At 36.1% G+C, this 14,408-nt stretch overlaps 1 protein-coding gene across 1 annotated transcript; it reads left to right on the forward strand.

Annotated features, from left to right (window-relative positions):
• Positions 1-4,283: 4,283 nt before the first annotated feature.
• Positions 4,284-14,191, forward strand: LOC127642531 (ubiquitin carboxyl-terminal hydrolase MINDY-1-like; the record flags this gene model as incomplete). Its single annotated transcript, XM_052125162.1, has 6 exons — positions 4,284-4,486; positions 4,859-6,170; positions 6,690-6,747; positions 9,038-9,102; positions 10,591-10,749; positions 14,089-14,191. Coding segments are annotated over exons 2-6 (1,060 nt in total), but the record flags the coding sequence as incomplete, so codon positions are not given.
• Positions 14,192-14,408: the final 217 nt, after the last annotated feature.

Consider the following 14,408-nt stretch of genomic DNA (forward strand, 5'->3'; position numbering starts at 1 on the left):
TAAAACGTATGTATATTATGAAAACTCATAATTATTATAAGACTTATTGTCTTTTGATAAAAGTCATGCACAGCAACTCACAAACTGTAGGGAAATTATAGATTTGTTTTGTTCTTATAATGCTTAAACCCTCTCCTAAAGTCTCTTTGTAGGTCTGTCAACATGCACATTTTAAAGGATTCAAATTTTCTTTTGATCGTTGATTCGGTGACTAACTCATTTTGCACAAGACACTCATTTGTCATCACCAGAAATGGTCACTGAATCATTAAATGCATCTGAACTGATTTTGGTGAACGTAGTCAAAACACTTGAGCCACTTGCATAGATCTAACTCCCACAATGCACAAGCACAGAGTAAAATATAAAATTGTGCACATGCACAATTGTCATTATTGGAATTGATTAAATAATTGATTCAGGATCAGTTTGTGCTCAGTCTTTTATTGTCATGTGTGAAACAGGAGCAAGTGCTCCACCATATGTCCTTTATTTGTGCAGCTGATTTTGCAATTATTTTGCATACTTAGTATTACTATATTACAGTATTAATATAAGTAAGTGTTGGGTTTGTGCCATCCACCAACTGACAGCTGTGTACACCCCCCACATTTAAAATGACTGCCATGCCCCTGGAAACAAGGAAATAATTATCTTCTCCTTACAAAGTGAAGACATCCTTTCCGTTGGGAGTTAATATAAAGCATATTTAATCTAAAGACGCTTATGATTCTGATGAAGCTGTTCTAATTAAACGGGTTCATGCATCTGTCACCCTGTGGCGTGATTAATCAATGGGCAGACAATGCAGCGACGGTAAACGCCCAATTTTTAGACTGGATATGTGGAGCCTCTCTGATAAATTCCCTGTATGATCTTTTTGCAGCATCTCACATGCACGTCTATTAAAAGCGAGGCTCGCGCACACACCTAAAAATAGTGATGGCGCACCTCATGACAAAGCGTTTTACAGATGCATTAGGACAGTGGGGCATGCATTTCCAGAATCAACCTTTTACATTCTGAAATTAAAATACACTAAAATTATTTTATTTAATATATTTTACCATCGCACTGACAAACAAGACCATAACAATTTTGATATCCTTGACATCATGTGTATTTGATGGCACTCCCAATAGCACATTACATGCTTAATAGAATGAAATGGGCAGAAATACTGAAATAATACAGAAATAAAATGATTATTTATTGAAGAAAACAATATATATATATATAGCCTATATATGGACGCCTACCTTTTGTATATGGTCGTTCTCCTTAAATGATGAGCTGCTTTTTTTTTATTATTATTTTTTTTATTTTTTTTTTGCAATAATTCAGATTTCAAGAATTAAAGACGCTGCCACTCTGTCTTGTCTCCACTGTTCTCGCCAGCTGCTGCTCAGCATGAACCAACATCACTGGTCACAGTCGTGGGCGACTCGCGTTGGCCCCGCCCACTTTAGGGGCTGATTCGAGGGGTCCTCCAGTGACAGGTGCATAATTAGAGTCAAGCAAGTCTTTTTTTTTTTTTCTTCGATTATCTACGACTATATAAATGGGTGCATGTTATTTGTTACCCCTTTTATACAAATGACCCCTTTTTTCATATGGATGCGGGTAATTTTGCTTTTTGATTGGCTGGAACCAACCTCAATCAAACCGAACCCATTACTAAATCGGCATGTTATTATTTGTGCATCTCATGATATAAAAACAAAGAACAATGGATAATCAATAAAAAGTATATTTGATCCCTCTAAAAATCTGAAAGCTTTTGGGTTAAAAATTTGCACGTTATATAATAAATTCTCATAATGGAAGGAAAAGTATACCCAGTCAGAATACAAGTGCATATTATATAGGAAGAAAACAGCATCAAGTAAAAAGTATTCTCAGAAAGATAACAGACTTGATATATGTTCAGTGTATTTACAACAACATTTTGTATGTTAATAAAAGGAGTAGTTCTCCCAAAAATAAAATAATCTCATCATTTATTTACCCTCATTCCATCCCAGATGTGTATGACTTTTTTAGAAGAATATTTCTGCTCTTTAGGCCCATACAATGCAAGTGTATGGTGACCGAAACTTTGAAGCTACAAAAAGCACATCAAGTTATCATAGAAGTAATCCATTCAAATCCAGTGGTTTAATCCATGTATTCTGATGAAATCCAATCAATTTTGAGATAGAGCATACCAAAAAATTACTCCCTTTTCTCTGTATATCTTGCCACTTAAAGGGGTCATATAATGCCATTTTTGTACAAGTTAATATGAACCTTTAGGGTCTAAATGAAAACTTTGTAATATACTTTTATTAAAAATTCTCATTAGTATTTTAAGAAAACACTAATTTTACCTGCTCAAAACAGCTCTGTTTTCAGCACGCCGTTTCAGTGCATATGACTTTAAATGATAATGAGCTTTGGTCACCCGCCCCTTCTTAGCAAAACCAGCTTTATACTGACCCTCGTTTATGAAGCAGTCTGGTGAAAAATGATTCAGCGCAAACATGAGCGCATTGGCGTTGCTCGTGGGGAATATTCCCATCGTAAACAAAACTCAGCCACTGCGTCTTCAGCGGTTCAGATTTAGGAACATCAAAATGACTGCTGTGTTCGTTATTACACGAAGAACAGAAAACCACAATCGCTAGAAGCCATTCTGCTCCAGTGTATCAACAATGATGACGGACTATGATTGACAGCTCGCTCACGAGCGAGGGCGGGTCTGTGTTGAAACACTGCTGTCAATCAACAATCCTGGGAGGGGCGTCCGACCGTGTGACGTCACACGGTCGAACGGCTCGAATTGAGGCAGGGGACAAGATATATAAGGAGATTAAAACAAAAACACTGGATGGATTTTTATCATAATAGGATGGTTGTGTACAGGCACAGCCAACACACATTTCAGTACAATCAACTTGAAAAAGTGCATGTACCATTATATGACCCCTTTAAGTCTCTAGGCATGATCATGATTTCACGGTTACACTTCCTAGTGCTTGACACATGCGCAGAGTGCTAGATGGCACTATAGGATGTGTAATCAAGCATGAGATCATGATCGCCAAGGAGACTGCTGTCAAGATGTACAGTGAAAAAGGAGTTACATTTTGGTCTGTTCTCACTCAAAAACGATTGGGTCACTTCAGAAGACTTGGATTAAAACACTGGAGTATTATGGATTACTTTCATGTGACCTTTATGTGCTTTTTGGACCTTCAAAGTTATGGTCACCATACTTTTGCATTATATGGAACAACAGAGCTGTGATATCCTTCTAAAAAGCTTAATTTGTGTTCTGCAGAAGAAAGAAAGTTGTACAGTTGTTGGTATGGCATGAGGGGGAGTAAATGATGAGATAATTTTTGTTTTTAGGTGAACTGACAATAACATTTGTTTAACATTTGTTAATGCATTAAGTATCATGAACAAAAAAAAAAAAAGACATAATTTATTAATCTTTATAAATAAAAAATACTATTATTCATTGTTTGTTCATGTTAGTTAATAGTGCATTAACTATCATTACCAAAAAACATTTGAATTTAAAAATATATTTATATATGTTGAAATGAACATTAGTTAATATGAACTAACAATAAGAATTTATTAATCTTAGTTAATGTTAACACATGGAAACTTTTTGTAAAGTGTTACCAAATAAATGAATCATACAAGACACTGAGTATACAGTAAAATGCTGTTGTTGCAATTTGTAGTTTTTTTCTTTAATAAAGTATTTATTGATATGCTTGTGTTGAAATAATCAAAACAGGGAAAAATGTGTTGCAGGTATCAATATTTAAAGGCCATTTTGTCATCAGAAAGCTGTCCATATCTAAAATGGATTATAGGCTAATGTCTGATGAACATTTGGAAAATTTCCAGGCTAAATAAGGTAATAAGATACTAATGTCAAATTTGCTTACTCATTGGAGAGCTTATTCTATATAAATCTTTAACTATTCTTTCCTGGTCACGTCTTCAATCTCGCACATGCATCTTCCAACCACCAGAGGGCACTAGATGGAAGATAATTATTTTTTATTTTTTATTATCCGTCTTAACATATCGCGTATTTTGCAGCATCTTTTTGTTTGTTTATTTATTTTACCCCAATGTGATATCTTTTCATAGCAAAACACGTTGCCAGCACGCTCAAAATACTGCTGAGTTAGTAGCGGAGTATTACGTTTCCGGCATGACGTCACTGTTTACAAACAGTAGTAGCGGAAGTGAGACAGGCAAAAACAAGATTACGGAAAGAGAGTGGAGAGAAAGACGTGCGCCTGCATCAGCCTGACGGATATAGCTCTAAACCCGTGGATTTAAGCCTGACAGACTCACTATTTTATTTCATCTCACGTTATATATCTTAAGAAAAAAGCAGAACATTAAAAGAAAAAAGAAAAAAAAAAAAAACAGGCACAAAAGGTCGCAATGGTGAGTTGCAGCTGTTATATATAAGGTGAGCTGCTGACTAACTCTGAAAATCTGAATGGTCGGCATAAACTGGCTTGTTTGTTTATAAACTCGAAAACTAAATTAAGTAAAAGTTGCTGTTTGTATAAATAGTTTGAAAAATGTTGCCCAAAGTACTTTACTTATTCTGATCAGACATGTATTGTTCTGCCAGTTTAGTTGTGATCAGAAGCTCCTTTGCATTGTTTAGTCAATAATAACAATGACTTCTTTGCACTTTTCATTTAGCTTTTATCAGTGCTGCAGTTTAAAAAGTGTTAGTGAAAAATGTTTAACACAATGTTATCAAAGATGCCAGTGTTGTTTGGATCATTTTACTTGAATGTCTAATTGTCTGACCTCTTTCTGCTTGTTTTAGATTTGGAAAGGTTTGTCACATTCAAAAGCTGATTCCAGAAAATATTCTTGACCTCCAGTGATTCACCCTTCAATGGTCAGCTGAAACCAAGGGTGCTGCAACTGGCGTTTACTTCTGGGTCTTTATGTTATCATATGTTACTATTCCGAAAATAGATTTGCAAGCCATTTATTTTCTCTGAACAAGGCTCATTTTCATGCCCACTTCAGAATTATAAAATATTGCATTGGCGTTCTACGTGTTCCCAGAATTAGTCAACTCAAAAACAATACTACTAAGGTGTGCATAAACTTCCACTCGAAATGTTTTGCTTGCTTCATTCTCATGATGGATGTGGAATGAAAGCATAACTATTAAGGAAGTCCCACGTTTTCAATTTAAAAAGGAATTGACTCCTTTCAAATTTTTCAAGCAGTTGCTTTTATATACAAAAAGTGCCAAATTTATAGGACTTTTTAGTGTGCTTAAACTCAGGAAAATGAAGTAAAAAGTTTCTTGGCGTGAAATAAAGCAAACCATCACTGCCAGGATCAATTAGGTCAGAAAAGGGGTTTTTAAAAACCTGTTTGCTGTTCCATCTGAGTTTTGATTTGGCTTGTTAGTTGGAAGCACACGTTAGTATCTCGCCTGTTAGGTCATGGCAGATTCTTGCTCAGACACCATTGATGGTGAGATTTTAGGCATTTCTGAAGGACAGAAGTTAAACGCCACCAAAAATGAGGACTTTGACTCTGCTGGACCACAAGAGAAGGAAATCAGCCAAAAAGAGGGTGTCACAGATGTTGTGGGTTCCACTGAGCAATCATCCGTTGGGAGTATTCCACATGTTATGAAAGATAACACCACACCACGCAAAGATCCTCCTACAACCACATCTTCTCTTGAAGATGACGGTAAAACAGCTCAGTCGCTCTCAGTGACCAGTAGGAGCCAAGACAAAACTGATGATTCCGAAATCATCAATAGCCAATCCTACACACCCAGTCAGACGCCCACTTTTTCCATGGCTAGTGTGGAATTCTCAGAGGAGAGTAATGTGATACCTCCTGATGGACATTTGATTTCAACTAAATCTTCTCAGGATGGCGATAACCAGTTGTCACCTGATCAAGTGCCCTCTCAGGAGGGGAATGATGCCGGGGCCTGTGCTGGTGGAGCTGCGAGGGTTATGGCATCAGAGCCAAGCATGCCAGCGTATTATTTTGTCAAGTGGATTACCTGGAAAGAGAAGAAGACTGCGATCATCACACAAAGCGAGAATGGACCCTGCCCGCTGATAGCCATCATGAACATTCTGTTGTTGCGGTGGAAGGTAAGCCATTCACTTTTACCTGTTCTTCCATGAGGTATAAAAAGATTTGAAATCTGCGGGGTCCAAGGTACAGCATACCTTTTTAGGATCAATTTAACATATTTTTATTATAATGGATATAGTGGTGTTTACAAAGTCAAGCATCAGTATTACTATTGCTGATACTTCAGATTGGGATTTGAACACACCCTGAAATAAGTTATTTATCAGTGTATTGCTGTACAATACTCCTACATTGAACTGAACTCGTTATAGCTGTTTATTTTGTCTCTTGGGTCAGTAATAGTCCCATGACTCTACTATCTTTGTTGCTGTGCAAATATGAGGTCAATAATTCAGTAGAACTCTGTTGACACACATTCAGCAATAGGGAACTTATGAAATCAAACTTAATAAAAAGTAGGTGGTGCTGTAACTAAATGTAGATGTTCCTATGTTCATAAGTTGCATGCACACTTATTTTAGATCAGTATATGTAGGTTAAGAAATGAATGTTGGAATTTTGTATTTATTCTTTAGGTCAAATTGCCTGCTCAGTCAGAGGTGGTCACCACAGAAGAGCTGATGGCTCATCTTGGTAAGATGTTTTGGACATGCAGTATCTATTTGTAAAATTCTGGTTCTGGAAGTAAAAATGTAATTTATTTTTTCAATAGGGGAGTTAATTTTTTTATGTAATTCAGAGATCGACCGATAGTGGATTTTGCAGATACGTATAATTAAGGTGATGCAAAAGGCCAATAGCCAATTAATCGGCTGATAGTTTTTAAAATCGATTTATAGAATGTATAGAAAATATCTTAGTCTTTCCTTACTATGACGGACACAGAAGTTACAAGAGTCCAAAATGAATAAAGTCCTAGAAGCAGTTTATTGTGCAACCAAAATCCCAATAATAACGTGGGACTTTTAAATATAAACAAGCCCAAAACCCCCAAGGAACTCTTATTTTGAAATGACGGAGACTTCAATTTTGAACACTTGATTATCTAATCAAAATAACAAAATATGCATTTAAGTGTGTAGAAAAATGGATGAATAGAATATTGTGAGTGATGAAAGATTTAGATTGTTTTTATTTCACGTTTAGAGGCTGCTGTTATACCATAGAATCAAGCTGTTCTAACTGTAGGATCCTCCAGCACCACCATGGAGGAATAAAAAAAGGCCTAGGTTCTTGCAGATAACCGATAATTCCAAAAAACAAATATTGGCACCGATTAAGCTGTGAAACCAATCTAACGTTCTACATCTAATCACTTAGAAACCTTTAAGCCTCCAGTGCCGGCCACAGAAGAACAAGGAGGAATAATATATATAAATGATCTGCAACTATCGGTCTAGGTTTTTGCTGATAACCGATTGTTCCAAAAAGTAACTATCGGCACCGATTAATCGGTTAAACCGATATATCAGTCTAACTCTAATAACTTGGAAAACTTTAAAGACAGACCTACCATGAGATTTGAGGTTGTTAATTGATGGTATGTGCTTCTGTTGAAGCAATCAGCCCAAATAATTTCATCTTAATTTTTAAATAACCATGTTTAATAATGGAATTCCTGTTGAAGAACTACATTACCCATGATCCTTAAGGAAAATTATCCACCTATCATAAAATATCTGCAAACAAAGCATGACTAAAGAGGCTAGCAGTAAACACCCACTCACATGATGTAATTGAGTTGCTCCCCTATACTCTCAAATTACTTCTGCATATGTCTGAATATTTAGTCAAATATATTGTTTCTGTTCCTATAATCAACAAATTTGAATCAATAGTTTTATACTTTTCCATAATTTCTAATTCCATTATATCATTCGCAGTACTTTATAGGATTATAGTTCTTTCCTTCTTTACATTTTTTAAAGTACGTAGTCTTTAACCTTTTTTGTCTGATTTTCAAATATTTTCTAGCTTGAAATCAATGTTGATTATGTTTTGATTCACCAGCTGGCTGATTTGATAAATGGGTTAGATCTCTTTTGTGAAACATTTTATGAATTTCCTATAGAACAAAATTAATGGGAAAAATACTTCTGGAACCAACACGCTAAAAAAGTGGGAGGTCACTGTTCTGCTCTATATGCTTCAGGTACATTAAAATGAAAAAAATAACAAAAAACAAGCCTTCGGCTTGCTCACTGGGGTTATTAATACAATTATTATTGAATTACTTATTTTTATACATGATTAACCATATTTTATCTAATTACACAATGATGACTCCTCAACATTATATACATTACAGTTTTATCTTCTGTTACTGCCTGATCTTCTGGAAAGCTGCTTTGAAACGATGAGTGTTGTGAAAGGTGCTATATGCATAAAATAGACTTGAATTGAATTTTAGTGCATGACTCATGGCATGTCTTTCCAGTTAATGGTCTATAATTACTTAAGGAGCTCTAGTGGTACAGCACAATAAACTTTATGGTTGGAAACAGATGGCTGGACTGACTTGAGGAGAAGAATGGAATGGGGGGGTCACTATTTGTGTGCAGTACCACTAATGGCACCACAATAGCAGCAATTATGTATTAAAAGTATGTCCCTGCCCCCATAAGTAGACTAGTGTAGGTGTTGCTTTTATCCAAAGAGACTTACATTACACTTAGCCTATTGTACGGACAATCCATCTGGAGCAATCTGGGGTTAAGTACTTTGCTCAAGGACAAAGATTGTTCTTTACTGGTTTGAAGCTACAACATATAATTTATCAGTCCAGATGTTTAAACTCAGGTCTAGAGCTTTTCTATGAATGTACTTTTTAACATTTACTTTTAAACAACTGGTCTCAAATTAGTTCATTTAAAAAACATAAGTATTTTAAAATTGCTTAAGCCTGATCATATTCTCATTGTAGGTGAATGTGTGCTGTCCATCAAACCACGAGAGAAAGCAGAGGGCATGGAGCTCAATTTTCAGCAGGTAAATCGTAATGTAGGAAAACACGTGAAACAGGTTCTGCTCGGCACAGTTCTGGAGCACGTGTTGTGTGCTTTTAATTAACATTTTAAAGGGATAGTTCATCCCAAAAAAAATGTATTCTCTCATTTACTCACACTCATGCCATCCAGATGTGTATGAGTTTCTTTATTTTGCTGAACACAAACAAAGATTTTTAGAAGAATATTCCAGCTTTGCAAGTCCATATAATGCAAGTCAACAGGGTCTAAAACTTTGAAGCTCAAAAATAACATAAAGGCAGCATAAAAGTAATCCATATGACTCAAGTTGTTTAATCCATGTCTTCAGATGTGATATGATAGGTGTGAGTGAGAAACCGATCAATATCTGTTTATCTATCTGATATCTATCTATAAATCTCTAAATCTTATCTATAAATCTCCTAATTCAAACAGCCCTTCTAAGCGCTCCTTTTTTTTTTAAGAGTTCTTCTTTTGTTCGTCATGCATATCGCCACTAAATGGGCAGGGAGGAGAATTTATAGTAAAAAAAGACTTAAATGTTGATCTGTTTCTTATCCACACCTATCATATCACTTCTGAAGACATGGATTTAACCACTGCAGTTGTTTTGATTACTTTTATGCTACCTTTTTATATGCTTTTTGAGCTTCAAAGTTTTGGACCCTCTTGACTTGATTGGAATGAACCTACAGAGCTGTAATATTCTTCTAAAAATCTTTGTTTGTGTTCTGCTTAAGAAAGAAAGTCATACATATCTGGGATGGCATGAGGGTGAGTAAATGATAAGAGAAATTTCATTTTCAAACTATTCCTTTAAAAATACGATAATCTCTAGGAACCCAGAGCTTCAACTTTACAGTCCACATATAGACAAACATTATGAATGAAGGCCTTCAATCCATGCATTAACAAAATTTCATTCCTTCATTACCATTTCAGATACTACAGTTACAATGTGTGTGTGTCTCGGCTGGATATAAGCATCCTATTGTTTAAACAATGACGTTACATTGCCAAATCTATGCTGTTCATTTGTTGAAGATTATATGAGTATTAATTAAGGTAATAAGGAAGTGCCCATGCCATGTGTCAGTTTTTTAAGAACATTTTCCTTCACTGGTACTTATCTTTTTTTAAATATTATAAAAATATTTTCCTGGTACTGTCTATTGAACTCTAAAACCCTTTTAAAATGTGTACAGATGTCAAGTATCCAGTATGTATATGTCATATAAAGTAATTGTTGCAAATTTTATGTATGACTTTATACATTTTTCATGAGATTAAATCCTAAAAAGTTAGCAAAGTCAACGTATTGTGTGATCAGTTGGAGTAAATGCTGCTCATACTAACCAACCTCAGCCCAAACTTGTGTAGAAATCTCACACACACTGAGGTCAGACTCATGATAGACTAAACTTAAATGGCAAGATAATTTAATTTATGTCAGAACTTTTTCTTACTATGTTTCTCACTTTCTTCATAGAACATGAGTGATGCGATGGCCGTGCTGCCAAAATTGTCAACAGGCCTCGACGTTAATGTCCGTTTCACGGGTGTGTCTGATTTTGAGTACACTCCTGAATGCATCGTCTTTGATCTGATCGATATTCCACTCTACCACGGTTGGCTCGTAGATCCACAGGTAAGTCAACAGATAATTATGTAAAAATGTGTATGTTTGACATTGAGCAACATTACAACATCCAACACATTGACAGTGTTGGGGAAGCTACTTTGAAACTAGCTTTCCAAGCTACAAGCTACTCATAGCTAAACTACAGGCAAGGTACTCTTCTAAATAAATAGTTTGCTACCTCTAACTACACTGAAGCTGTTTAAAGTAGGAAATATTATAAGTATACTATAACAATCAGATGATATATTTTCACTCTGCAAACAGAAGTTCTGAAGACCTAATAGTTCGATACTGTATTCAATTATTGTGACACTTCACAACTAGGGTGACAACATTAAATTGAACATAAATATATATATACCATTTATTAAAAAATAATTTTAAGGTTTAAGCATATCAATTTCATAACAAAAGTGCATCAAATTGAATTGAGTAATCTTTAAAGAACCTGTGAAATCAAAATGAAAGTTTTGATGCTTTTCATCTACACTCACCTAAAGGATTATTAGGAACACCTGTTCAATTTCTCATTAATGCAATTATCTAATCAACCAATCACATGGCAGTTGCTTCAATGCATTTAGAGGTGTGGTCCTGGTCAAGACAATCTCCTGAACTCCAAACTGAATGTCAGAATGGGAAAGAAAGGTGATTTAAGCAATTTTGAGCGTGGCATGGTTGTTGGTGCCAGACGGGCCGGTCTGAGTATTTCACAATCTGCTCAGTTACTGGGATTTTCACGCACAACCATTTCTAGGGTGTGAAAAGGGAAAAACATCCAGTATGCGGCAGTCCTGTGGGCGAAAATGCCTTGTTGATGCTAGAGGTCAGAGGAGAATGGGCCGACTGATTCAAGCTGATAGAAGAGCAACTTTGACTGAAATAACCACTCGTTACAACCGAGGTATGCAGCAAAGCATTTGTGAAGCCACAACACGCACAACCTTGAGGCGGATGGGCTACAACAGCAGAAGACCCCACCGGGTACCACTCATCTCCACTACAAATAGGAAAAAGAGGCTACAATTTGCAAGAGCTCACCAAAATTGGACAGTTGAAGACTGGAAAAATGTTGCCTGGTCTGATGAGTCTCGATTTCTGTTGAGACATTCAGATGGTAGAGTCAGAATTTGGCGTAAACAGAATGAGAACATGGATCCATCATGCCTTGTTACCACTGTGCAGGCTGGTGGTGGTGGTGTAATGGTGTGGGGGACGTTTTCTTGGCACACTTTAGGCCCCTTAGTGCCAATTGGGCATCGTTTAAATGCCACGGCCTACCTGAGCATTGTTTCTGACCATGTCCATCCCTTTATGGCCACCATGTACCATCCCCTGATGGCTACTTCCAGCAGGATAATGCATCATGTCACAAAGCTCGAATCATTTCAAATTGGTTTCTTGAACATGACAATGAGTTCGCTGTACTAAAATGGCCCCCACAGTCACCAGATCTCAACCCAATAGAGCATCTTTGGGATGTGGTGGAACGGGAGCTTCGTGCCCTGGATGTGCTTCCCACAAATCTCCATCAACTGCAAGATGCTATCCTATCAATATGGGCCAACATTTCTAAAGAATGCTTTCAGCACCTTGTTGAATCAATGCCACGTAGAATTAAGGCAGTTCTGAAGGCGAAAGGGGGTCAAACACAGTATTAGTATGGTGTTCCTAATAATCCTTTAGGTGAGTGTATGTCTATTACCTTTAAGGTCATCAATTTGCTAGTGTACTTCTAAAGTTGACTAAATTTGTTTTCATAAGATACAAGCATTTAATATCTGCAGTTTCTCTCTTCCACCAATACAGACTTTTTTATGACTCATTCTACACTTCAGACTTTCATCAAACTTTCTGTCCAGTCAAATGCTTTTTTTGAATGAAAACGCACCCTCCCCTTACGTCTGGCTGTGTTCTAACTGGTGCTGATCAAGCTTTTGCAAGGCACTTTGAAGGGAGCAAAATCCATGAAATAGGATAGTTCCGAACAGATTTTCTGATAAGAATCACTTAAGTGAGTCAGTTTTCACCTCTCTGAAGCTCGACAAGCTAATCATCTTCAAAGGAAATAATTCATAGGGGTGATCATTTCTGAACAGGAGATAAAAGTGGCTGGAGTTTTTTTTTTTTTTTTTTGGTGGGGCAGCCAGAGGTTTCCTGGGATGTACAGTTCCAGTAAGTGTTCTCTAATTATTATGCTTGGTGTATTGTGATTCATAACAAGGATATATAATCTTTTATTCATTTGATTTTCATTCATCTGTATTGCACAGCTACGGAAGCCCTGAACCACAAGGTGAAAAAACAAAAAAAAAACAAATTGTGTCTCAGTTCCTTCCTGAGCCTTACTCAAGACAAAAAAGTCTTAAATTTTTTTTTTCTCTCTTCAAACGTTTTTTTTTTTTTCCTCTCGGCTCCCACCTCGGTTCGTAAACAAAGACCGTGATATACTGTGTGCATTTGTGGCCAAGTTATGTAGTAATGCTGACACCGTTAGATCATCGTTTGGTTTTCAAATATTTGGAAAAGCTGGCCTATATTGAGATTACTTCTTAAGTTTTCCCTGTAAGAGTACTCAAGCTTGATCAGAATGATGGAAAGGGGTGTGTGTCAGTGTGTGTCTCCAAACCAAAACTATTGGCTAGTTGTAAAAATGGGTTAAGTCGTTTGACATGTCCCGTCTCCATTTCCTGTTTCAGTAGGAAATACGTCAAAACAGTAACCCCAACTGTGCACGTCAAGGCACTTCAGGGCGACTTTAACAAAACAGAAATTAAATATTTAAATTTTTATTAATTACATTTTGTTACAGTTTAAATTTTTGATATGTCAAAATTTGATGGAATTTTGTTATGAAATTGAAATACCAAAATCTTAAACATGGGCTTAAATATTTTATTGTGTGCAATAAAACTAGAAAACACCCAATTTTATATAACTGCGCCAAAATATATTGATAAACAGCAGCAATTATCTGAATACTTTGCTTAAAGTAGACTGTGACTTATGGCAAAGTCACTTTAAGGCTGCACAGGGGCTCAAGTGAATCAGTGAGTCATTTAAGTGAACTAGTTACTTACATGAGCTGTCCAAATGAACCGACTCACTAAAGTAAGTTCCCAACTATATAAATATAAGTAAACAGTTTCTTTTAACTGGTTCATTTACATAAACTGTCTGAAGCTGAGCTATGACCAAGCTACTGAAAAATTTAGTTAAGTTAGTAGTGTTGCTACTCTTAGTTACTTACCAAGTTAGTATACATACTAACACTACACATCATGCATATTATAACTGTTACAAATATTTCAAAAAGCTTAAGATAATTGTATTTTGTCTTGACAGAGTCCTGAAATGGTGTCTGCAGTGGGAAAGCTAAGCTACAACCAACTGGTGGAGAAGATTATAGACTTCAAGCACTCGACAGATAGCAGTCAAGTCAGTGAAGGTATGTGTAATGTTGTTTCTACAAACAGGATCCCTGAAAGTGTAAAATATGCCACCTACTGTCCTCACATGTCTTTTCATGGTGGTGCAGTAAATGGCTTCAAATAATATCAAACTAACAGTATATGAAGAACTCACTAATTCATGATCAGACAGAGCATTTCCATCCATTATTATCTAACTTCTAATTTATTTTACTATTTCATTTTTTTTCCCCT

This window comes from Xyrauchen texanus, unplaced genomic scaffold, assembly GCF_025860055.1.
Source record: "Xyrauchen texanus isolate HMW12.3.18 unplaced genomic scaffold, RBS_HiC_50CHRs HiC_scaffold_678, whole genome shotgun sequence".
Lineage (NCBI taxonomy): Eukaryota > Metazoa > Chordata > Actinopteri > Cypriniformes > Catostomidae > Xyrauchen > Xyrauchen texanus.